This window comes from Poromitra crassiceps (assembly GCF_964638095.1).
Source record: "Poromitra crassiceps genome assembly, chromosome: 1".
Taxonomy (NCBI): Eukaryota; Metazoa; Chordata; class Actinopteri; order Beryciformes; family Melamphaidae; genus Poromitra; species Poromitra crassiceps.
The window spans coordinates 96,526,529-96,554,136 of NC_139623.1; the positions used below are offsets into that span (position 1 = coordinate 96,526,529).

Consider the following 27,608-nt stretch of genomic DNA (forward strand, 5'->3'; position numbering starts at 1 on the left):
CAGAAAAATATCATTCTCAAGAAAATTGGTGGGGAGACCGCTAGAAAAGTGAGCTATGTGTTGAAAAGCCCCGTGCCCGTGCTCACCTCCACTCTCGGCTTAGAAGGCTGATCTGATCTGCCACCAGGCTCTGCCCTAGGAAAGACACATCGGGACTGTCGCTGGCGTCCGGCCCAGGGTCTCTACAGGAAGCCACTTCCATGACGCAGTGGACAAAAGCCAAGGCGAAACGCAGATCACTCAGAGCATCTGTGTGTGCCTGCTGTGGTGAAGAGACAGATATGACAGAGTGACAGAGTGAAACCATTCCTGTGGAAGCAGGATTCAAGTCAACCAGCAAGATCCATATCGCCTAGCTCAGCGGTTCCCAACCTTTCCTGACTCACAGCCCACATCTGACTGTAAACAGTACGGAGGCCAAATAATGCTTTCTCAGAGCACTTTTTACTTTAACGATAAAAGGAGCTGTCCATCAGCACCACACAGAAATCAGAAACTAAAAGTGAGGGGCTGTCTGTAATAGGCTAATTAACGAATAATTGATTACAAATTAAATAACGGTATCATTCAACAATGGAGAAATGCATTCTCATACATAATAATAATAATAATATATTTTTTGTTCTCACTAAGATCGTAATGTTTTTGCAAATGATTTGGGGGCCCACAGGTTTGGGAATGGCTGGTCTAGCTGAATCATCAGTGTCTGTCTGTACCTCCATCAGTGCGTCTGTGGGGAGCTCTGGAGGGTGAAAGAGCACACTGCTGTGTGGAGCAGCATCCATGGCTTCACTGTCACTGTCTCGACGGCCCCGTCTCTGGAGCCGGCCGCTGCTGAAGAGCCAGGCGGAGCTGATGTAGCTCGGCGACCCTGCAGTGAAGACAAGCACAAGTACAGCTTAACCCTGAACATCTGGATTACCAATCCTTACAGACATATATACTGTACATAATAAAAAAAACAGACAATTCATATTTTGTAATTCATATTTTGTTAATGCAATGCAGTGCATTGAAAGTGCAGTTTCTGATCTATTAACCCGTGCACTTTTTTCCATGTGGTATTATGGAGTGGACACTTGGCAGGAGACTTTAAGCGTGTTAACCAGTTAGCATGTATTTTGAGGAGTAGCAATGCCAGGGTGCTAATATGGAGGAGATTACTGAAATGGATCACTCCCATTGAGTTACTAAATCAAAACAGTCAATTTCAACTGTTATTGTATTGTACACGGTATTTAATGTCCAGAAGAAGTATTACTTCCTCTGGACATTATATACTATAGAAGATGACAAATAAGAGTGTTCCATTTGAGATAAATCGTAGATTGACAAGCCATAATGTTTTTTATTATTATTATCATATTTTACCTGGTAGACATTCACACTCAGTACTGAAATTGCACCACAGGTATTCTAATAGTAAAGTAACGGTGAGTCATGATTACAGAGGATACTACGATAAATGAAGTTACTTAAAACATTGTATGTAAATTGGAATCAATTGTTGGTTTAGACAAAAAATAGTTAAAGTAATCATATTATCTAATGGATTATGTACCTAATTACAATGTCAAACAGGTAATGCGCAATCCATAATCCATTACATTTAAGTTATCCTTCCCAAACAATTGACTGCTTTTTCTGTATTTACCAATTCCTTGATACATCTATTAATATGACTACTATAGTACTGTCGCAGGTTCAAATCCTTCCACAGTAACCACGTTGTATCTAAAGGGGTTTTATTTAACTTATACCAAGCTGTGTTCAATAAGGTCCATCGCAGAATGACCACGTTTGGTCAAAATGCCCTATCGATAAAAGGCAGCCAAACATGGAATAGTCTCCCCGTCTCCATAAGGGACAGCCCCACCCTTGCCGCTTTTAAAGGTGGACTTAAAAAATGGCTCAAAACAAACCAGTTATGTGTCCACAGGTAGTATGTTTTTCTTCTCTTTTTGTGTGTATTATTATTATGTATTTTTATTTTTCTAAGTGTAATTGCTGCCATGTATTTTAGAGTGTTTTGTTGTTACTTATGTTTTACGTAGTTTTAGAGTGTACTGCTGCTACCTATGTTTTATGTATGTTTTTATTCTGTTCTACGTTTTACGCTCTGTTTTTTGTGTTTTATGTTTTATGGGACAACGGATGGAAATTAGCCTCGTGCTAAATCCGGCAATTTTTACACTTTTACTATGTTCCAGGTTTTACTATCTGTTCTGTGGTTTCTGTGTTCATTAATTTTGCACTGTCCCATCCAAATAAACAAATAAAAATAAATAAAAATAAATAAAGGCTACGTGGAACTCAAAAGTGCGTATACCAGGGGTTCCTGTGTAAGGGGGGCCCAAATATATGCCTTATTTTGTTTATTCTGCATGCATCCTATCTGGAGGATCGTGTGTTGGCAGGCTACTGTGCTCCTCTGAGCTAGGGACTGCTATGTATATGATATGAGGGGAAGGGGGTGTCCTATATGTGTATGGTCTCCGGGGCTTTGGGGCTTCTATCTATATATATATAATATGAGGGGAAGGGGGTGTCCTATATGTGTATGGTATATAATGGGGCTTTGGGGCTTCTATCTATATATATATAATATGAGGGGAAGGGGGTGCCCTATATGTGTATGGTATATAATGGGCTTTGGGCTTCTATCTATATATATGTGATATGAGGGGAAGGGGGTGTCCTATATGTGTATGGTATATAATGGGCTTTGGGCTTCTATCTATGTGTGATATGAGGGGAAGGGGGTGTCCTATATGTGTATGGTATATAATGGGCTTTGGGCTTCTATCTATATATATGTGATATGAGGGGAAGGGGGTGTCCTATATGTGTATGGTATATAATGGGCTTTGGGCTTCTATCTATATATATGTGATATGAGGGGAAGGGGGTGTCCTATATGTGTATGGTATATAATGGGCTTTGGGGCTTCTATCTATATATATGTGATGGGAAGGGGGTGTCCTATATGTGTATGGTATATAATGGGGCTTTGGGGCTTCTACCTATATATATGTGATATGAGGGGAAGGGGGTGTCCTATATGTGTATGGTCTATAATGGGCTTTGGGCTTCTATCTATATATATGTGATATGAGGGGAAGGGGGTGTCCTATATGTGTATGGTATATAATGGGGCTTTGGGGCTTCTACCTATATATATGTGATATGAGGGGAAGGGGGTGTCCTATATGTGTATGGTCTATAATGGGCTTTGGGCTTCTATCTATATATATGTGATATGAGGGGAAGGGGGTGTCCTATATGTGTATGGTATATAATGGGCTTTGGGCTTCTATCTATATATATGTGATATGAGGGGAAGGGGGTGTCCTATATGTGTATGGTCTATAATGGGCTTTGGGCTTCTATCTATATATATGTGATATGAGGGGAAGGGGGTGTCCTATATGTGTATGGTATATAATGGGCTTTGGGCTTCTATCTATATATATGTGATATGAGGGGAAGGGGGTGTCCTATATGTGTATGGTATATAATGGGCTTTGGGGCTTCTATCTATATATATGTGATGGGAAGGGGGTGTCCTATATGTGTATGGTCTATAATGGGGCTTTGGGGCTTCTATCTATATATATGATATGAGGGAAATTGTCTGTTCAGCTTGCTAGCTGCTCCGAGCAGGCCAGGCCTCAACTAGTATAGTGTAGGGTACAACCTTGCACTGACCAAAAATATACAAGGTCTGGGTCATAAAATGGGCAATGTCGTGAAGGGGAGCACTGGCTGTAAATAAATACAGAGCCAAAGTCACGCCCCCTTCCGGGTTATGCATCCAAACCAGGGATCCGCCATTCTTTTTTCCTTAGACATTTTATAAAAATAGTTTTACTTTGTCAAAGCAAGTGATTAGTGATTCAGCTATATTTGGAAGCAGGAAAGACCAGAAAATTTCACTTGGACCAAAAGTTAAAAACAAAATGTTAGGGGAAGTGTGTGTGTGAGTGTGAGAAATGTTATTCTAAATATCTAAATATAGCTGAATCACTTGCTTTGACAAAGTAAAAATATTTGTATAAGCATTTTACCAAATGTCCTTGGAAAAAAGAATGCAATCCCTTGGTTCATATGCCTAACCCGAAAGGGGGCCCGCCTTTGGCTCTCGATTAGTTTTGCACTAGTGTGAAGCTATTACAATCCAGTAGTTGGCGGTAATGCAACATTTAAGGATGCCAACCGCCATAAAACATGAGCGAAGAAGAAGAGTGACAGCTGTAACGTTAGCACTTAGCACTACTAGCTAAGCTAACGGTAAACGCAGCTGTCTTTCCTCAGCCGTAAACTGTCAAAGCTAAACTGGCTACCTAGCTACAGGCGGCTGTATGATATCCATATTTCAGTAAATAACACCGCCGTGTTAAAATGGACAAAGAGGAATCAGACCGGTTGATAGAGAAGGCAAAGCTGTGTTTGCGGTCAGGACGGAAAGAAAGGGCGTTGCATCTGCTGTACGAAGCTCAGAACATTTTCCCCAGCACCCGTGCCAGAGGTAACATTAGCTGACGAAAAATGTGCAATGGTAGTCTGTTTGACAGAACCCACCTAACGTTAAGCAGTTTTCAGTTTTTCCAGATGCATGCATTGGTGCAGAGCAGCTATTTTGAAATTGTTCTAGCTGCAGTAACGTTATCGTTAATAATGCTAGATTTGTACTGGACGTGTTGCAAAGCTTGTTGTGTTGGGCTACCTTCCGCTGCAGTTCACAGACAGCACCGCAGACTGGACAGCGCTATGTTACAATCTGAGCGTTTCTGTATGGTTGCTTTCCATACGGTAGTCCCTTGGACATTATCCCAAGGCCTGATAAGTTTGCCTTTGTTTTGACAGCAATCACAAATTGTAACCAGGAACAGTTCTGCTGTCCATATCGAAAAAAGATCAGTATCGATCTTCACTGGTAAATCAAACTCAATGCTGTTGCAACAGCCCGATTTTTATATTATGATCAGGCCATAAGGCCCGGGGCGCAGTTGTGGTAATCCATACTGTACGTTGGTATAATAAAATAGACACAGAGTCCCACTAATGGATAATTAATCGAAATTAATTATTATACTTAATGTGCGTGTATTATATATATATATATATATATATATATATATATATATATATATATATATATATATATATATAACACACACACACACATTTACATTACATTACCTCATTTGGCAGACGCTTTTATCCAAAGCGACTTACAATAACGCATTTTTGTCAGCAATAGAGCGATCAACTATGCAACAGTCTATGACAACTACAACATCTGAAGGAATAGTGGTAAAGTTAAGTTAGTAATTAGTATTTTTATTTTTATTTTTATTTTTATTTTTATTTTTTAAGAGAGAGAAAGAAGTTAGTTCAAGAAGGGCCCAGATGGAGCATGAAAAGGTGTGTCTTTAAAGCAGCTACGAGCAACTTTTTCGATTGTTATTAAACAGTATAATTACAATATTGATGCATCACATCTTACCTATAATAGTAGCTGAGACCAAAGCCGTGTGTATCTGAGATTGCTCCCTTAGGTGATTATTAAGTCTGAGTCTGTCTAAACTCGCGTCAACAGGGGGCTCTCTAGAGAGACCGGACCGGGTAACCCGGAAGTGAAACCCGGAAGTGAAACGCAGCTGCCTGTCTACGCCGTTCCGCTGCCTAGCAACATAGCATAAACATTGTGAACGCCACGCATACTCTCGGGAACATCTCTCGTTATATTCTAACAGGTTTTTTGGAAGTTATTTTGTGGTTATGGCCGAAGTGGCTGCTGCAAACCGTTTCATTTCACTTCCTGATCTGCCCTGGCTGCAGACAGACTAACACTGGCCGATTCACTCGGGGTTCAAGCGAGACTACTCTGCGTTGGTCTCGTCGACTATTAGAGGTAAGATGTGATGCATTGATATTAAATTTATACTGTTTAATAACAATCGAAAAAGTTGCTCGTAGCTGCTTTAATCTTTTCCGAAAGATCGGCAGTGATTCAGCCGTCCTGACTGAAGGTGGAAGCTCATTCCACCATTGAGGTGCCAGGGACGAGAAGAGTCGCGATCGGGATGAGCGACTCATCAGCGACACACACACACACACACACACACACACACACACACACACACACACACATCATTCTCAGCTATAATCACAGAAATGTGTGCAGGTCTTGCATGTTTCTGGTATAATCCTCCTGATTTGAGCCCCCAACCCCCCTCAGATGCCCCCCTCCCCCCAGTGAGTTAGCCCCACTGGTTAGCCCTCACACCTGAATTCTCAGTTGACCTCAGATCCTGTTTTCCTCTAGTGCTGATAGATGCCATAATAAGGAATGGAAGCACTGCCTGTCCAGAGGCAAACCACGTACCCCCGCCATCAGGCTGGCGAGACGAGGATCTTGGAAATAACGATGGAGGGAGTAGTGCCGGTGGTGAGGAAAAGAAGAGCTACACAGAGGAGCAGCGCCAGGGCGTTCTCAGGTGCACAGTAACATGCTTATTCTGACATGTTTGCTTTTTACACATACAACAAGACTGATGATTGCCAATGTTCCTCACCAATTAACAGTGGTTACCGGTATGTTTACATGCATGGAGTAACCTGGCGATTGGCCATACTCAGGCTAAGCTGTTCACATGTGCCTTTGATACCCTGACATTCAATATCCCTGTTGCCATGAATAATCAGTATTCCTGTCCACCTGCGCTGTCCTGTTAAAAGCTAGAACGGTTTGCCAGCAAATAAATATGAAAACGTTGGCTTCTACCACCAGCTGCTCTCTTTCTCTTTGGTTTTTCTTTTGAAAGGACTAAGATGGGACTAAGATGTTTCCATGCCACATTAACCTGTTTAGTATGGGGTAAACCAGGCTTCTTAACTGGGTTGCTCATAATCAGTGTGACTTTAACCAGGTTATTCTAACCAAGGTATTACATTGTGCCAACCCAAAACCAGGTTACTTAACTGTAATGGGTACTCAGTGTTGGGGGTCCCCAACGCATTGACATGCTGGTAACCTTACAGTTCATTCTTGTGTTTTGACATACTTTTTGCTGTGATCTTGCAGGATAAAGAATTGCAAGGACTTTTATGAGATCCTTGGCATTTCCAAAAATGCCAGTGATGAAGATTTGAAGAAGGCGTACAGGAAGTTGGCGCTGAAGTTCCACCCTGACAAGAACTTTGCTCCAGGAGCCACTGATGCGTTCAAAGGTACAGCAATATGAAGTTCATATTCTAGCAGAATTTAAACCTAATTTGAATCTTATGGGTCATGCTCACAAGTATTGACTGAACTGTCCTGGAGCACAGGACATATACAGTAACATAATGTGACTATTTCCAACACAAAAAGGCACAAATTCAGCTTGTGCGTGTAACAAAATAGTAGTTGGGAGGGATGCAAAAATAAGCCTCCACCTTTGTCACACAGAGCATGGGTATTAACATGTGGAGAAGGGCGAGAAGCAAAAAGAGTGGCTTCTCAGAGTGGAGCAATTACGTTATTATCAACTTAGGGGGTGGACACTCTGATCTGCGGTGTCTGTCCGTCTGTGTTCATTTCTCTGTTCACTTCCATTCATTTCCAACACAGCTGTCCGTCTGTCGGTGGACCACTGATGAAGCGTACGTATCCAGCAAATTTGAATACGTTTTGATGGACAGAAAAGTGCAAGAGGGCTGAACTTTTTCTGGATGGATGGATAGTCACCGTCCGTTTAGCCAATCAGAGTCGAGGAGGCGTTCTCAGAGCGGAAATGGCTGAGCGGGTTTTCCGCATCGATATAACGTAATGTTATTTTACCGTTATAAATATCAACAACTAGCCAACAGATATCAAAGCTGGTGGGCTTCATGGAAACAGCATGACTCGAACTGGCCGACCATTACATCAATCTGGTCATTCAGTGCACAGAGCTAACAGCTAGCTAACGCCAGCTTTCTTCTTCTCTCGGTTTATAAGCAGGTCGCTGACACCTTCAAGGTGCTTACTGCCACCTACTGTACAAGTAGGTTACTTGTACATGCAATGGACATACATCTATCCGTTTTAGAATTTTGTCCATTTTCTGACGGGTCAGTGTGGCCACGGCCTTACATTGCTGTCATGTTGAGTTTGACAGATTCTTGTTTACAACCCGTTTTTGATCAGCTTTTGCGTTTCGACAGCTGTTTGACTCAGTGCAGCTGTATCAGATGCTTGTGTCGATTCCCTGATGCAACTGATCTTGATACCTAAATTTTACCTAAATCTTCCCCTCTTCGCTCAACAGCAATAGGTAATGCATACGCAGTGCTGAGCAACCCCGAGAAGAGGCAGCAGTACGATCAGTATGGAGATCAATCTTCAGCTGGCAACGCACCTCAACACTCAGCCCACGCTCGCCATGGACACTACCGAAGCTTCAACAGAGACTTTGAGGCTGACATTTCCCCCGAAGAGCTCTTCAACATTTTCTTTGGAGGAAGGTTTCCCACAGGTAAGCGGTCGTGAGTCATGAGTGTTTGGTTGAATGGCGGCTTGGTATTAGTTATGTACGTATGTATCTCACTGGCGAGACGAGGAGAAGTTATAGAACTGTATAATGTCTCCCTTCAGGCAATATCCACGTGTACACCAACCGAGGAGCCTCCTACTCTCAGTTCTACCAGCCTCGCCGTCGGCGGGCTTATGAGAGGCGCGAGGAGGAGGTGGAGGAAAACCACAGTCAGGTCAGTGACTCACTAACCACCAAGACAAATCCCCGTGAAACAAGCAGAATTTCACACTGTAATCTTCCTTTTGTAGATGTAGCAGTATTATAAGGCAAGCTTTATATATTTGGCGTTACCACGAGAACTACTGCAAAACATGAAATGAGGTAGTTTGAGGGGTGTATTTTAAAGAAGGTTGTTGATTGTTTCTCATTTTGATTAATTTCATGTCACTCATATACTTTCCCCGTAACTGTAGTGCCTTTATAGAGTTAAGGAGACAAAGGTACCACATTCTACCGATGTAGCCTGCATAGTGTGTTTTTCTATTCACCTTATCATTTGCCCATATAAGGACGCTTCCGCATAACGTCATTTTGTAATCGTATTTCCGTTTTAGACCCGGAAGTAGATTACTCCTACCTTTATCATTTTTAGACTTGCCAAAAAGCTGTTTTCAAGCAAAAAAACAAACTGTTATAGTTTTAATATTTTTTCGGATGAGAACGTAACATTCCAAATATGTGACCAGTTTATCAGAATAACGTCTATTTGGAAAAAATTTACGAGCAGCGAGGAGCGCTGGCTGTGTAACCTCCCCCTCCCTCCTCCCTCTCTGCTCATGATTTTGTAACCTTCTTTACTAAGAAGGTGGATGAAATCAGCTCCTCCTTCCATCCTCCAGGTACCCTCAATAACACTCCCAACTCCAATCCTGCTTCTCTGCCCCCCGCCCCCGGATTTACTTCCTTCTCTCCTCTCTCTCCTGGTGAAGTACTTAAACTCATAAGCTCTAACCGAGCCACTTGCTGCCCCCTCGATCCTATCCCTTCCTCTCTCCTACAAACCATCTCACCTGACATATCTCCCTTCCTCACTAGTCTCATCAACTCCTCTCTGTCCTCAGGTCTTGTTCCGGCTGCTCTAAAGACTGCTAGAGTCAAGCCTCTGCTTAAGAAACCCTCCCTTGACCCTACTGCTATTCAGAACTACAGACCTGTCTATCTTCTCTCATTCCTTTCCAAAACCCTCGAACGAGCAGCGTCCGGCCAACTTTATCTCTATCTCTCCCAGAATGACCTCCTGGACCCTCTGCAGTCCGGTTTCAAGGCTTCTCACTCCACTGAGACAGCTCTTCTTGCAGTCACAGAGGCCCTTCACACTGCTAAGGCCTCATCCCTCTCCTCTGTCCTTGTCCTCCTTGACCTGTCTGCTGCTTTCGATACAGTCAACCACCAAATCTTTCTCTCCATTCTGTCTGACCTCGGCATCTCAGGTTCTGAACACTCCTGGTTTGCTTCCTATCTCTCTAACCGCTCATACCGGGTCTTATGGAGAGGGTCCCTCTCCAGATCCTGCCCTCTTATCACCGGTGTCCCCCAGGGCTCAGTCCTGGGCCCCTTACTTTTCCTTCTTTATATCAGATCTCTTGGCCATGTGATCTCATCTCAGTGCATTTTTATCACTGCTACGCACCCAAAAACACACCCAAATCTAGGCTCGCATCTCTGCATGCCTCAAAAACATCAGTGACTGGATGTCTGCCCACCACCTCAAGCTCAATCTTGGTAAGACAGAGCTACTCTTCCTCCCAGGGAAAGACTGCCCTCTCGCAGATCTCTCCATCTCCATTGACAATACCACTGTACTTCCCTCCCAAACAGCTAAGAACCTTGGGGTAATCCTTGACAACCAGCTGTCTTGCTCAGCCAACATTGCTGCGACAGCACGCTCCTGTAGGTTCTCCCTGTACAACATCCGCAAAATCCATCCCTTTCTCACGAGGGAAGCGACGCAACTCCTGATCCAGTCACTTATCATCTCCCGCCTGGACTATTGCAACGTGCTTCTGGCCGGCCTACCTGCCTCTGACATCCGACCGCTTCAGCTCATTCAGAACGCTGCAGCCCGTCTGGTATTCAACCAACCCGAATTCTCTCATGTCACTCCCCTCTTCCGGGACCTTCACTGGCTTCCCATCTCGGCACGCATCAAATTCAAGACACTCATACTGGCCTACAGGGCAGTACACCAGACAGCTCCTCTGTACCTACAATCTATGGTCAGGTTCCAAACCTCTCACCGCTCCCTCCACTCCTCCACCAGTGCAGGACGCCTCACCCCCCCTTCGCTACGGGGGCTCAAAAGTAACTCATCCCGATCGCGACGCTTCTCGTCCCTGGCACCGCAATGGTGGACTGAGCTCCCCCCTATGGTCAGGATGGCCGCTTCACTGCCAATCTTTCGGCAAAGACTTAAAATACCTTTTCAGGCTCCACCTGGCCCCTTCTTGAACTAACATCTTTCTCTCTCTCAAAAAAAAACTTTACCACTCTATTCCTTCAAGAGTTGTAGCTGTCATAGATTATGTTGCATAGTTGATTTCTCTATTGTTGACGAAATGTTTTATTGTAAGTCGCTTTGGATAAAAGCGTCTGCCAAATGACGTAATGTAATGTAATGTAAATAACTAGCTAGTAGTGATGCGCGGGTCAGGGTTTTTTAAGACCCAACCCGTCATTGGAGCCAGCCCGCCCCGCCCAGCCCGTTAAAATATCTGAAAATTCCGAACCCAGCCCAACCCAGCAGCCCGCAACGGCCAATTTAATGTAATATGTCTCCCGACTCAGGAGGAGCGCAGCAGAGCTTCCAAGGTGTGCAAAGTGGCTAATAACTCTGTCCCTCTCCCCCCTCTCTCTCTTACACACACACACTCACACGCGCGACAACAGTTGTACTGCTCTGGATGCGTTGTGCGGCTTCTTTCATGACGTTGATTTATTTCTGCTTCGTTACAAACTCCGCAATTATTGGTCTTTCTTCAATTAATCCAAGGTCTTCAAATGGAGGTAGCAGCCAGGTAGAGGTAGGCTACAGAAACAGTTCTTATTCTTCCCCATTTCTTTAAATTACCTCATGCGCTCCCAATTGGTCACGTTTGCAGCAGGTGCAGACGGCTTGCAGATACAGCTTCAGACTCGCTGTCTGATTTCTTTTAATTACCTCATGTGCTCTCAATTGGTCACGTAACCTACTCATGTTGCAGTAAAGTTGACAAATCGATCACAGTTGAGTCCACAACAGAAAATCTGTGGTGGCATTAGTTTTATGGACACTTCAAATAATAATTACAGTGAATAATAATAATCCTTCCAAAATGTTTGTTTTGAGAGCACATACATAGGCTACCTTATTGAAGTGTTTCTTTACTCCATGTAGGCTATAGAGAGGGCTTCAGAGTCTGATGTGTAGGCCTACGTGTGTGAGAAAGAGTTCACGTCTTAATAAATGGTTACTCTGCATGTTTCACTGCTCTAAATTATTTAATAATTTTGCTTTATCACGTTCTGAGCCTGCTCCGCCCGCACCCGCGATATTTTCATAATTTGCCAAACCAGACCGCCTGCGGGGCAGGCCAGCCCACGGGACCCGGCGGGTTCTGGGTGACCCGCGCATCACTACTAGCTAGTAACCCCTACTGTAGGCTACTGGCAGTGAGAAAACACTGTTGATGTGCTTTTGTAACTAACGTTAAATGCCGACCGGGTACAGCCATCGGCTCCTCGCAGCAGTAACGCTATGAGCATGTCTGAAGTTGACTGCAGTGTAGCTGCTGAATGTTGCCAAACGTCATCCATAGTTTACAGTTTATCGATGTTTACCGGCCGGCTAACGCTGAACCGGAAGAACAAATACAATTGCGTCTTACACGGAATAGAAAAAGTGGGCGTGGCAACATAAGGTGAATAGAGAGGCAAAGTGACCGCCTACTTCCTGCTTCAGCACTGTACCAGAGATTTTTATCCGCCATTCATTTTCCCATAGACATTTCATGAAATGCTTATAAAAATAGTTTCACTTCGTCAAACCAAACGGACCAGCTATATTTAGAATCGGGAGAGACCATAGAACATTTCACTCGGACCAAAACTTAAAAAAACTCAATTGAAAAAAGATTTTCTTTAAATCCGCATTTTTTTTTTTACATTTTAGTCTGAGTTAAATGTTATGTAGTCTCTCCTGTTTCTAAATATATCTAAACCATTTGGTTTGAACAAGTAAAACTATTTTTATAAGCATTTTACGAAATGTATATGGGAAAATAAATGGCGGATGAAAATCTCTGGTACTCTATTCTGTTGTGATTTTATCTTCCCACAGAACTCTTTCACAGCCTTCCTGCAGCTGCTTCCTGTGCTGGTGCTAATCCTCATATCAGTGTTCACTCAGATGATGGCCACTAACCCCCCATACAGTCTCTTCTACAAGCCGTGAGTCTGTCCCACCATCAGCCTATAGCATTGCACTCCCGTGATCCTTAAAACTGTGATCCCCCATGGCATGATGGCACCATAGTTCCAGTCAGTAAAACTGTGATCCCCATGGCATGATGGCACCGTAGTTCCAGTCAGTAAAACTGTGATCCCCATAGCATGATGGCACCATAGTTCCAGTCAGTAAAACTGATCCCCCATGACATGATGGCACCATAGTTCCAGTCAGTAGTTCAGTCAGTAAAACTGTGATCCCCATGGCATGATGGCACCGTAGTTCCAGTCAGTAAAACTGTGATCCCCCATAGCATAGCATGATGGCACCGTAGTTCCAGTCAGTAAAACTGTGATCCCCATGGCATGATGGCATCATAGTTCCAGTCAGTAAAACTGTGATCCCCATGGCATGATGGCACCGTAGTTCCAGTCAGTAAAACTGTGATCCCCCATAGCATAGCATGATGGCACCGTAGTTCCAGTCAGTAAAACTGTGATCCCCATGGCATGATGGCATCATAGTTCCAGTCAGTGAAACTGTGATCCCCATGGCACGATGGCATCATTGTTCGTCAGTAAAACTGTGATCCCCCATGGCATGATGGCACCATAGTTCCAGTCAGTAAAACTGTGATCCCCATGGCACGATGGCATCGTTGTTCGTCAGTAAAACTGTGATCCCCCATGGCACGATGGCACCGTAGTTCCAGTCAGTAAAACTGTGATCCCCCATGGCATGATGGCACCATAGTTCCAGTCAGTAAAACTGTGATCCCCCATAGCATAGCATGATGGCACCATAGTTCCAGTTAGTAGTTCCAGTCAGTAGAATTGTGATCCCCCATGGCATGATGGCACCGTAGTTCCAGTCAGTAAATGTGAACTATGTGTTTGGTTTTCAGGGCCATGGGGCTGGTGGTGTCCAGGGAAACGCAGCAGATGGGTGTACCATACTATGTGGATAAAGGTTTTCAGAAGGAGTACCATGGAGCTGAGCTGGAGGAGCTGGAGAAAACCATTGAAAGCGACTATATTGAACACCTGCAGAACAGCTGCTGGAAGGAGAAACAGCAAAGTAAGTCTGCTCACTTTGCAGCATGTGACAACATGCATGTATTATGGTTATAAAGAGGTATCGCAGACTTGGCTAAAGCTCTGCTCTTGTTTGAATAATGGATAACTTTTACTGACAAGCATTTTTATGCCTCCGCTGGCGATAGCCAGGCCGGAGGCATTAGGGATTCGGGTTTTCCGTCCGTCCGATGTTCGTTAACGCAATATCTCAGGAATGCCTTGACGGAATTTCTTCGAATTTGCCTCAAATGTCCACTTGGACTCAAGGATGAACTGATTAGATTTTTTGTATATAATTGTTTTATTGTTTCGTTTTCAGACATCAGTTTAATGCCATAAGCAATTGGGTGTACAACCCCAAGCAAAAAAAACAACACAACTGCAGGCCGAACTCCGGAGGCATTATGGATTCGGGTTTTCCGTCCATCCGATGTTCGTTAACGCGATACCTGAGGAACGCTTTGACGGGATTTCATAAAATTTGCCTCAAACGTCAACTTGGACTCAAGGATGAACTGATTCGATTTTGGTGGTCAAAGTTAAAGGTCACTGTGACATCACGACCGCTCGTTTCATGCTCGTTAACGTGATATCTCAGGAACGCCTTGACGGAATTTCATCTAATTTGCATCAAATGTCCACTTGGACTCAAGGATGAACTGATTACATTTTGATAGTTCAATGATGTTCATCATGTCTTAATTTATAATTGGACGTTTATGTTTTCTTGTGTTCAGACATAGGTTTATAGATGTTTTTTATTTACCTTGACAGTTTCGAGGAGTCACTCTCGTCTTCTTCAGAAGCAGTCGCACTGACAGCTGGGCTCGGCGGGGCTGTTAGGTCTGTCGGTCCGGCCACAACACGTCATAGTGGGCGTGGCCGACCTGGCAGCTCAGCTGGGCACACCACCAGTTGCTGAAAAGCAACTGGTTGACACGTCATACCCAGCTGTCAGTGTGACTGCTTCTGAAGAAGACGAGAGTGACTCGTCGAAACTGTCAAGGTAAATAAAAAACATCTATAAACCTATGTCTGAACACAAGAAAACATAAACGTCTGATTACATTTTGGTGGTCAAAGGATAAGGTTACTGTGACCTCATGAACGCCATCTTCAAGCTTGGTAACGCCATATCTCAGTAACACCTTGATGGAATTTCTTCACATTTGGGTCAAACGTCAAAGTCTAGACAGACATGGATGTCGACTGCTCACTTGTTGGTGGAGGCATATATCCGCAGTGCGGTCGTTCTAGTTTATAACTTAATGATGCGACTAGAAGTAATCCATGTCACGTAAGCAGTTTCAGGTCACATTCAGTTGAACAACGTACATTGTAAATGTCTTATCACAGATATTCGTGATATGTAATTCTCTATCATTCTTTTCTCCTTTTCAGAGTCAGATTTGGCAAACCTTGGACAACTGTACCGGGATGAAAGGTTAAAGCAGAAGGCAGAGTCTATGAGGCTGGACAATTGCGACAAACTACATCGCTTTGTTGGGCGACAGAGAGGAGAATGAGGAGCGTTTGAGAGGAGGTGGAGGCATTTCTTTGTAGATTTATCTCCAACTATAGAATACACTTCTCATTCTTATAGTAAGATTATAGTTAATAGAGTTGTGAAATTAATTCAATCTGGCCACTTTGTAGAGAAATGCCTCTTTGGGTAGAGCACAGTGGCAGATAATGCTGCTGAAACAATGTGCCTTCTCTCCTCTTGAATGGAAGTAGAGCTGCATGTGAAGCTGCCGAGCCTGGCTGATGGCAACAGGAAGTGCACACTCACTGTGGCAGTGTTGTATGATGTCCTAGAGCCTATAAACTTTCTTATAGAAATGGCAGGACATGATTTGGGTTTTCCCTGACCGAGGTTATGAAGGCAATTGTATGTTGACATTATACATGTTGTATTCAGGGGCCGTTCACACAGAGGCACGCCCCTAGGGGAAACTCAACTGTTACTATTTCAAAAGAAAGACACGCCTGCTCACTCATGGATATCGTCGTCTTTGCACCTACGCCACCTAGTGCTTCTCTGTGTGAACGGCCACTTAGTTATGTTTTTAGTATTTGTGATTTAGGATTTAGCTGTACTAATTTATTGTTTTCACGTCCTCATTTAAGTTTTAGAGTATTTAATAGGTCTTCGGAGTGAATGTTACTCGAACGTTATATTTTTCTGTAGGAAGTAATATAAGTGAGTTTCAGTACAGTGATTTGCATACTACTGTAAACAAAACTGAAAGCTTCTGTACTGTGAAATGACGGAGGACATTTTATTTATGTTTAAAACATATGCAGATCAGACATGGAAACAAAAGAAGGAACTATAGCATATTATACTGTGGTTTATGAGGCAACTGACCTGCTGCACTATCACAAGAGGAGGCGCAGTAGAGCTGGAAGTGTTACCAACATGAACACATTTTTCTGACTAAATGTGTTTGTATAAAAGAAAAGGCTGTGCTTGCCAAAAATAAGCGATCTCTCCTATAGAAGTCTTACACACGTCTCTGTTCTTTTTCTTGCATGAGTGTTTTCTGACATTGCATAGATTGTACAGTTTTCTCTTTCTCCCAGGCAGTAATCAGTGTTCCAGCCGAAAGCATATGTTTGAATTTTGAGACTGTTGCCTCGAGAGATTTGATGAGTGTTGCATAAAAGTGGCCATGTTCTGAAAAAATATATATATTATAATAATAATAATAATAATAATCTGATTTGGCACAAGCAGGGATTCCAGTTCACCCAAAGGCACTTTCCTCAGTGCGTCTGTTTGAGATATTGGAAGCTTATTTGTTAGCAATCATGTCCGTGCAAGTTTTTGGGACTAAAAACCCTCTGAAAAGTGGCATGGAGAACCTTTGTTTCCTCAGTCACATCATTTGGACACGCTTAAATAATTTATTTTCTCCGAATTTTTTTTTCAGCCCACATTTTTTGAGGTTTTTATAAAAGCCACATATTTCATTTATATGGACGTTTTATAAAACTGACACTTTTCTGTTTTTAAAAGTGAAAAAAGGAGCTTCTTGTATATTAGGAGCAAAGATTTAAGTAGGAAGTATATTACATGTGTGCTGGAACAGTTTACAAACAATGTACACCTTCAATCAAATAAACAAGGACCATGTACATCTTAAATCAAATAAACAAGGGCATTTTGGCCCTTGTTTATTTGATTGAAGGTGTACATTGTAAACTGTTTCAGTACACATGTACTATACTTAATAATTAAATCTTTGCTCCTAATATCCAAGAAGATTCCTTTTTCTCTTGATTGTTCTGCTTTTGGCCTGCTGAGCTTTCTTGAACTACTTTTTTTTATTTTTCCTTTTTCTTTGTTTTTAAAAGGGTAAATCTATCCTTTAACACTTGTTTTTCCAATGATCTTATGAAGTCTATTAAATATCTGGGGGACACAACTTTCTTCCATAGCTAGAAACCAGAGAAATGTGACTTTTACTTGTGATGTCTTGTCATGAATAGGACACTAACTTTGTAGATCGTGACAACTTTTCACCAACCCAAAACCATTAAAACCCTACATAGACATATGTAGATACATTTTGCTGTGCACTAAGACTTCGCCAAACTGCCTTAGCTGTTCTCATACTGTTGCATTGTTCAGGTTCATCTGGAGCATTTTTGAGTTATACTTGCATATTTTAATCCTGTGTCCCATACATCATAGTCCCATTGCATGCACCCTAGTGAGAGGTTCCAGTAATTAATTAATTTACATATTTAATTTTTGGCGAACACATCTTACACACTAAATGTTTATTAATTAGATTGTAATTGTTGAAAAGTTTCAGGCCCAAACACAATCTTACAAACTTCTAAAATGTTTGCTTTCATGTACACAAAACCATGTTTTTGTGTACACTTTAGCGGCATAACAGAATTAAATGTTCATGGCTTTTCAGCCAAAATGACCAGAAATTGAAAGATGTTGCCAGAATATGTGGCATATATGATTCATATGATTCATTTTCCAAATAAAGGAATTTGTTCACTGGTAAGCAAGTCTGTTGATTTTTTGTCAAACTAGCGTTATGTGTGCTCGAATTCTAGGCACGCCCGCTGCGCAGCCGAGCTAGTGTGGCCTCGCCTGCCCTGCAGCTCGCCCGATGATTTTGCTTTTATGACATCACTGATGACATCAGTGATGTCACAATGCCTCCTATGCCATCATCAGTGGGACAAAAATTTTAACAGATTGCCCTAAGCTTACTGATGTCATAAAATGAATGAATTTATGACATCACTGATGCCACAATGCCTATGACATCACTTCCAGGATAAAAATTTAAACATTGCCCACTTGCTCCCTTTTTGATTTTGAGAAACTACAAGATTCAACACTTGTTTTTCTGTGATTCCCCCACCCACTCACTACACGCAATGTTTTCAATTGCTCTTAAACCTTTCTGCACACACACACACACACACACACACACACACACACACACACACACACATACATACAGAGAAAACCATGGCATCATGGTTTTAGTCTACACTTTAAGCAAACGTTTATGCAACACACACTTTAAGCAAGCATTCATGTGCAACTAATAGAAAATAAGTTAAGTTTCATAGAACTATGCCATTCACTTAAACTGGGGAGACTGTGGTCATTTCTTCATCTTGCGGTCAGCTTCAATGGCACAACGGCACCCTCTGGTGCCCCCATCCTGCACAGTCACACAGAGGAAGAAACCGCCTGTTAGACCAAAGTCTCTCCAAATGGTCTCTCCCCAGACTCAAATATTATGTTGAATTGCACTCCGCATGCTACATAAATGAGTATGTGCCACTTCGCAGCCCCCATTGCTGTTTTGAGGGGGGGAACAATTGAATGACTGACAGGTTGTAGCACCAATGAGAGGGTGGTTCATTTTCAAAAGTCAACAGAGTCAGGTTAGGTGGGAGTGGCTGATTTGGCTGATCGCTAAAGTCGTTACTGATTGGTGGCCCCAGGATTCCGGCGCAATCAATCACGGGCCAGGATTCCAAAACCAGTTTGGAGCGAGCAGTGTCCCAGACCCAGAGAGAGATCTGCAGGATGCAGTTACAAAGAAGCCATTTACACCTGGCACTAACATGCATTTTCAGTGATCAGATTGCAATCGGATAGTGCCTGACCACTTGAAAGTACAGGTGTAAATGCCCCCAAGACACACTGAAGATGGATCGGCCAAACCACCTCTGGAGGTGGTCAGGGACGCATTGTGACCTCATTGAACACAAGTGTAAATGCAATGTGTCCTCTCAATCCGCATACAGCAACTGTATGCGGATTGAGAGCACACCCATTTTTGGTGATCAGATTACAATCAGATCATCCAAAAGGCATGCTAACGCCAGGTGTAAATGCAAACAGGCTAATGTGGTCAAGCACTTTCCAATTGCAATTACAGAAAATGCATGTTAGTGCCAGGTGTAAATGGCCTCATAGTGTATCAGCATACTCTCATGGGTTTGGTGTTGAGACTAGACCAGAGTTAGTGTCCACTTATGTAACTCAACTGGTAGTATCAAGTTACTTGATTGAAATACATATGACTAATTCCCAGATTTTGTTTCAACGATGCTCTGAAATGTTTATTTTGTGCATTATGTCAAGAAGAAACTAGAACGACCGCACCGCAGATATTATGCCTCCGCCAACAAGTGAGCAGTCGACATCCATATCTGTCCAGACTTTGACGTTTGAGCAAAATGTGAAGAAATTCCGTCAAGGTGTTACTGAGGTATGGCGTTACCGAGCTTGAAAATGGCATTCGTGAGGTCACAGTGACCTTGACCTTTGACCACCAAAATGTAATCACTTCTTTCTTGAGTCCAAGTGGACATTTGAGCTAAATGTGGTGAAATTCCGTCAAGGTGTTCCAGAGATATCGCATTAACGAGCATGAAACGAGTGGTCGTGAGGTCACAGTGACCTTGAACTTTGACCACCAAAATCTAAGCAGTTCATTCTTGAGTCCAAGTGGACGTTTGAGGCAAATTCGAAGAAATTCCATCAAGGCATTTCTGAGCTATCGCATTAACTAGCTTGAAAATGGCGTCCGAGAGGTCACAGTGACCTTTGAGCACCAAAATCTAATCAGTTCATTCTTGAGTCCAAGTCGACGTTTGAGGCAAATTCGAAGAAATTCCGTCAAGGCGTTCCTGAGATAACGTGTTAACAAGCTTGGAAATGGCATTCGTGAGGTCGCAGTGACCTTGAACTTTGACCTTTGATCACCAAAATCTAATCAGTTCATCCTTGAGTCCAAGTCGACATTTGAGGGACATTTGATTAAATTCCGTCAAAGTGTTCCTCAGATATCGCGTTAACGAACATCGGACAGATGGACGTATGTACGTATGGACAACCCGAAACCATAATTCAATCAGGAGAGGCCAGTTGGTAGGATTAGACAAACTTTATTTAGCAATCGGCGTGCATGGCAAATGCTTTGGCGCTTGACTCCATTGGCCAGTGGCGCTGCTCTTGAGGCAGAGGAGGGCGCCTGCATGGGCTAGGAGATCCCCCCCCCGTGGGGGATCGGGAGTCAAGACTCGTTGGTGGTGGACTGGGGAGGTGGGTGGGGCAAAACAACGCTTCGGAGGCCGGCTTCAAGGGAGATGGCTGCTGCTGCTATGATCGGCCAGAGAGAGAGAGGTGACGTAGAACCCTTGCTATATATATGAGGATTAACTGACGTCATGTTTGACGTCATAGCAGACGTCATACTAGGATTTTTGACCACGTTGAGATCGGATTACGCGTGAGTGGCCTTCTGCTTGAACTATGGTCTGGAGACCTCACTACCTCCGGCCTAGCTATCGCCGGCAGAGGCATAAAAAAAGTAGAAATTGTGCAAGACAGAGAAAGATGTTCAGGAAGGTGGCTGTAGGATGAATACTTACAAAAAGAGAAAGCAGGAAGGCAGGGGAGGCCATGGAGACACCGTCCTGGAGAAGAAACATGATGCAGGTGAGAGCTCCCACACTCACTAGGACTCAAGATTAATCAAGATTGCATGGCAATGAATGATTACTTTCCAGAAACCCAATACAACTCATACATTCAGCATAAAGAAGTATGAACAGACATTATCTAACAATGAGCCTCTTCATGAGTAATACATTAACAGCACATTGATTGTCATTGCCACTGTCATTGTCAATTTTTACTTCCTCATTGCACTGCTATTACACTATTTCTCCACCCACAAATATTTGTTTGTATCCCTGCAATAGCAAAGGAAGATAGTGGGGCAAATAAGTATTGCATACAAATTAGACAACATAGACATACAGCCAGAGAAGTCAATAATACTGTATAATGAACATAATTTATAAATACATAGTTTAGACAGGAATTGTGATGCATCTAAAAAAGTTTCAATACAAACACAATAATCAACTCAATAATTAAATCTTTTAACAGAGTTCAAAAATGATGAAGGTCTAGTCGACCGAAAGCTCGCTTAATAAATGTGAAATCTGTACAGATTCAAGTGTGCGGAAATTCCTTTTATATTTGTAACTCTAGTTATTTTTCCAGCACCTTGGCCGATACTTGGCTGGGTTGAGCGGTGGCCCTCCCTCAGAAACAGAGTTCAAAAACAAACAGAAAGCCTCTAGGTTAACTCTGGGGACAGGCCCGCAAAACGTACGACCAAAAAAAGTAAATGGTCAATGAAATAGGGCATTCACACTAATTTAGAATACAGCACACCACACCAGCATAATTGCTTTCTTCCAGATCTTCTGAGCCTGTCCTGGTCCTCACTGCACACAGAGCTGCAGAACAGTGGTATGTGACAAGATGGAGGGGAAAAAAACAATGGAGGAGGAAGTATGAATTACTTGTCCCCAGAATGAGTAGTGACAAGAACAGTCTCAAGGAGAACCTGATCTGCAACATGACTCAGAAATGAATGGTGCCAGACGACAGCCAGGTGATATGGAAAGTAAAGGCTATTAATGGCCATTACTTCACCACCATTTCTCACTGCACATGTAACACAAGGGTACAGTTCCGCTTGGTCGGGTTGAGGCCAAAGCGCAACTACAAAAACTGCAGGTAACACTTTATATAACGTTCAGTCGTAAGTAATTTATAAGCCTTTAGTTAATGATGAACTAATCACTTACAAAACATCAATATACATTTGTAGATGATTAATAAATGGTATGTTAACATATCACAAATGCGTTGTAAGTCATCTATAAACTTTTAGTAAATGAAGTGTTCCTCACCTGTTATAAATTATGTGTAAATCATTTACAATTAATTTACAAGGCTTTCTACATCCCCTAATCTAAAGTGTAAACCATTCATTATGTGTTACATACAAGGGGGTAGCTCTGTCAAAATTGAAGCCAATGTGGAAGTGCACTTACACCTGCATTCTTTCGAATGGCCTGCAGGGGGCCACATTGGTCTGTGGACTTCTGTTTTTTGACGCCTCGTATGGCATTTTGGCCATTGCCATCTTGGATCTCAACACAAGTCCAGGGGATACTTTCCCACAGAGCATGACCTGCTATTGGTCCATAATCGGCGAGCTGTGTGATCAGTGGCCAAGCGACCTGTCAATCACGCCCCAAAACATAGTCTGCAATGACAATATAGTCTGAAACTAGCAATTGAGACCATAAACACTTGAGGCTTCAAAACAGAAGTCCACAAACCAATGGGTCGCCCCCTGCAGGCAAAGAGGACACTTCCGCATTGGCTTCAATTTTGACAAACAGAGCTACCCCCTTGTATGTAACACATTTATGTGTCATGGTTTACACTATGGTTGGGCAATTGGCGGCCCGTGGGCCGCATGCGGCCCCCGACCTCACTCAGTGTGGCCCCTGTGCCAATTTCCAAATTTTTATTTAAATTTTTTACAAGGCGGACACTTTTGGTTAGGATAGGTTAGACCACCAAAATCTGCGTTTTTATTTTACTGTACAGCCCAGTACATGGCGCTAATGGCGTTAGCATTGTCCATCCACATACTGTTTAACATTAGCATTTTAGCTAACACTATTGTAACAAACTATATCCAGGATGCACATTGAACATGCAACATTACTATAGGGTGACCAGATTTCTGAAATAAAAAAGGGGGACAATTCCGTTTTCATGTACTTTGGCGATGGTAACTTGTAGACTACTGTAATAATCTATGGTGCAGCCCGAATTATATCCCTCCAAAATACCACATTAAGACATCAAGACCTTGAGGAACACCATAGAAAAAATTCATGCTGTGATTTGCTATAAAAAAAACTTTTGACATTTGGAGATTTCTGTAAGAATTGAATTTTTTTGGCGATTGGGTGGCGAGCACTCATGTTCTGGAAATTGCTCAGAAACCCACTTATTGTCAGGATACCTATACATCCCCCTTTATGCCCTAGGTTTCTAGTTTGTGGTTGTAAAGTTTCATGATATGATATTATCATCTTCACTCTACTGTATCTTTTTTTTTTTTTGTAAATAAAGTTTTTATTTATTTACACACATAGACAGCATAAACATAAACAAACATTTTTACTTTCACTTATACATTTCCAGCCCTGTAATAAATGAACATACTTGGTTTCGTGATATATTCACAACAAAAAATAAATAAAATAATTAAAGCAATATAATATAATAAAGTAATCACAGTGTCCCAGTCGTGCTATGAGCAAAGAAGCGGTCCCATGCAATTTTGAAATCCTCATTTCTATCATTGACTCTTGCCAACATGTGTTCATATGATACTATTTCTAACATGAATTCTACCCTCTTTTTTAAATCTGGAGAGAATGTACTTTTCCATAATCTGAGAATCATTCTGGCAGCCGTGACCATGCCTACATTTATCACTGCAAAGTCGTACTTCGATATATTTGGCACTTCTGTTTGGTCCCCCAACAGGCATAACCTTGGTGACACAGGCACCTCCGAACCCAACCATTTCCCTATGTATTCTATTACTTTTCCCAAAACGGGTAAACCAGTTTGCACTCCCATATTGCATGTAGAAACGTTCCCGTCTCTGCCTGACATTTCCAACATAAATTATTGGCCATCAAACCCATCCTGTGAAGCTTAGAGGGTGTAAAATAAAACCTGTGTATTAACTTATATTGAGTAAATTTCCCCCTCGCCTGCTTTATATATTTCCCCGTATTCGCTAATATCTTTAACCATTCTTCCTCACTGATATCACACCCCAAGTCCCTCTGCCAGATGATTCTCAGATTATTACAAATATCTGTTTGCGATACGTTTAAAGATTTGTAAAATATAGATGCCCTGTGTGCTATACTAGGTAATTCCAAAAACATCATCACAGTATTATTACCCAACATGAAGTTACCCTTGACGATACAATCTCTTATTTGTAAGTACCTCCAAAAATTACTTTTCCTTTCCAAGTTATATTTTTGCTCAATTTCAGAAAAAGACATGAACCCCCCATCCAAATAAAGATCACTTATTTTGCATATCCCTTTTATGAGCCATTGACTCCAATAAACCCTCTTTTTCCTGATCCGAACAGCAGGGTTATGACTCTACTGTATCTTTAAAAATGAACCCGCTGGAGTATCTGAAAGACTAATGTCGGCCGCGGACGAGGAGTAGAAAATTGGGGACATTTTCTGGGACAGCTCACCGCAAAAAAGGAGACTGTCCCCGAAAACCGGGGACGTCTGGTCACCTTACATTACTAATCTGATTCATATGACATATTTGGGTGATGTACCCCATCAAATTGCTGTAGCGGGCTGTTTTAAAGCTAGAGCAAAGTTTTGGTGTCATCTGAATGGAAGAATTACTAAATTTGAATATGAAAAATATAAATGTTGGTATAATAAACTTTGATTACCAGTCCTTTTCACCAAATTAGTAACTATAATTGGGAGTGATGGTGTTACAGTAGGCTACTGGTGGAAGTGCACGGTCACAATCTGGCCCTCTGGTAGCAAGGAATTTTTGTGTGGCCCTCTCTATCATCAAAGTTGCCCATCCCTGGTTTACACTTTAGATTAGGGGATGCAGAAAGCCTTGTAAATGAATTGTAAATTATTTACACATCATTTACAGGTGAGGAACACTTCATTTACTAAAGGTTTATAGATGACTTACAACACATTTTTATTATGTTAACATAACATTTATTAATCATCTACACATCATGTTTTGTAAATGGTTACTTCATTAACTAAAGGCTTATAAATGACTTACGACTGAATGTTATTAAGATGTTATTAAGATCTGGACCTCAAATTTATCCCGGGGGCTCAAGAAAAGGATCTTTGTCGCTACCATAGAGACCATACTGCTCTATGGGTGCGAGACATGGACCCTTTCCAAGGCCACATCAAGATCTATAGACGGATGCTACACGCGGATGCTGCGAATGGCATTTAACATCTGCTGGTCACAGCACATCACAAATAAGCAACTCTATGATGACTTACCATCCCTCACTAGTAAAATAAGAGACAGGCGACTACAGCTAGCTGGCCACTGCGCCAGACACCCTGAGCTGCCTGCTAGCCAAGTCATTCTGTGGGAACCAACTCATGGAAGGATGAACCCAGGAAGACCAATTAAGACCATGGTCAACACCCTAAAAGAGGACTGCAGAGCTGTAACAACTGGGGAGCTACGCTCCCTGATGGAAGCACGAGACGTGTGGAAGGTCCGACATCGTGCCCGACGGCGGCCATCCCGGCCTGAGTCGATGTAGTGAGTGAGTGAGTGAGTGAGAATGTTATTATAAAGTGTTACCAAACTGCAGTTCCTGGGATGGCCACTTTAGGCTGGATCCGAAAGAGTCATTATCCATTCACCCACATGTTAAAATTCCTGACTTTACAGTAGATATAAACATGTTTACAGCCTGGTTCATAAAACAGTTGTGGTCTCTATAGCTAATTTCACATTAATGACGGGGACTTTTTTTAAATAACTCACACGTTTATAGTAAAATAGATGATAAAAAGGACTATGTAGGTATTGGACATGATTGACAGGTTGCCTGTCCAGTAATCGCGCAGTTCCCCGATCACGAACCAATAGCAGGTGGCGCTGCGGCTCTGGGAAACCCCCTTTCCTCAGAATATGGCTACAGATACGTCACTTCTGGCTCCAAAAATCAAGATGGCAAACTACAGGTTTTGAAGCAAAGTGTATACTAGTACAGTTCTGCATGGATGTGCATACCTCCATGGGGTTTATCAGGGCTTTGCTGAGCCCAGTTCATTGAAGAGGAAGATAGCAGTTGGGTAGAAGCTGTCCCTGTGACGGGAGGTTCTGGTACTGCAAGACATCAGTCTTCTGCCATGGGGGAGGACCTTGAAGAGTTTATGTCCTGGATGTGTAGGGTCGGACACAATTTCCTGAGTCCGCTTTAGCATCCTGGCAGTGTGTAGGTCCTGAATGGATGGCAGGCTGCATCCGACGACTACAGTATGCTGCTGTATGTATGACTGTATGATTGTTAGGTGATTGTGCTGTGCATAAATGAGTCTGATTGACTGATTAGATGCAGTGAAACTGTTTTGTTCTATGTGCTGCAGAACAGGAACCTGCTGAAGACAATGAGATTGAATTTGTAACACTTGTAATGTCACTTTTAATATTTTCCTGTATGTCCACAAGTCCTACAGCAGAATAGATTATTTTCTATTTGACTCTCAATTAATCTCCCACATCGCCAATACGAAATACCACAACATATTGATTAGAGGTCGACCGATATTGCTTTTTCAATGGCCGATGCCGATGCCGATCTTTAGAGAGCAGGGCGGCCGATGGCCGATATATAATGCCGATTATTATATTTTTTTCATTCGATAAAATACGATTAAAATAAACTCCTCAAAAAAAGTTCGGAAACGTTAATTCGCTCGATTATTTCTCCGCTTTAATAATACCAATTGGTATTGTATTTTATATAGTTGGAAAGCCTGATTAGTCACCTTTACAACAGGGTACAACTTGTAAGGATTGTGCATTCGTGGAATGAGAAACACACAGCTAAACGTGTGGGTAGTGCCCCCAAAAAATGTGCCAAAATCTCCTGCAATATTCTTGTTGGTATTTTTTTTTAAAGAAATCTAGTAGCCTAAATTTCCATTATCCATTCATGCACATTGAAAATCGAATATAACATTATACTGTAGGCCTACATCTAATATAAGATGTTATCTTAGCCAGTACAGTAACATGTTTCTGATTATTCTTTTTATTAAATAGAAAAATACATTGGGTTATGCGGTATATATTTCAGTAGTGGCTGGTAGGCTATAGTGAGAGAGCAGTATGTCAGAGAACTCATTCATGCACTGTTCTATACATTAACAATAATAATAATAATAATGTAACTGTTTAGATTTGCTGTCATTTGATGGGAGAAGTGTGTTTGCAAAAGATGATGGTGAGGTGAGTGAGGAAACCGTTACAGTAGGCTTATGGGTGCATGAGAAGACTCACATTCCTAGCTTTCAAAGCTCAATAGCCTATATACTCTCACTAAC

The 27,608-nt window shown here is 42.2% G+C and overlaps 1 protein-coding gene across 1 annotated transcript; it reads left to right on the plus strand.

Annotated features, from left to right (window-relative positions):
• The first annotated feature begins 4,295 nt into the window (after nucleotides 1-4,295).
• dnajc18 (DnaJ (Hsp40) homolog, subfamily C, member 18) lies at nucleotides 4,296-18,094 on the plus strand. The gene is made up of 8 exons (XM_083638586.1): nucleotides 4,296-4,528; nucleotides 6,332-6,503; nucleotides 7,091-7,236; nucleotides 8,298-8,504; nucleotides 8,624-8,736; nucleotides 12,880-12,989; nucleotides 13,892-14,064; nucleotides 15,465-18,094. The coding sequence occupies exons 1-8, from the start codon at nucleotides 4,402-4,404 to the stop codon at nucleotides 15,587-15,589; spliced, it is 1,173 nt and encodes a 390-aa protein (XP_083494712.1). The 5' UTR covers nucleotides 4,296-4,401; the 3' UTR covers nucleotides 15,590-18,094.
• The last annotated feature ends 9,514 nt before the right edge of the window (nucleotides 18,095-27,608 follow it).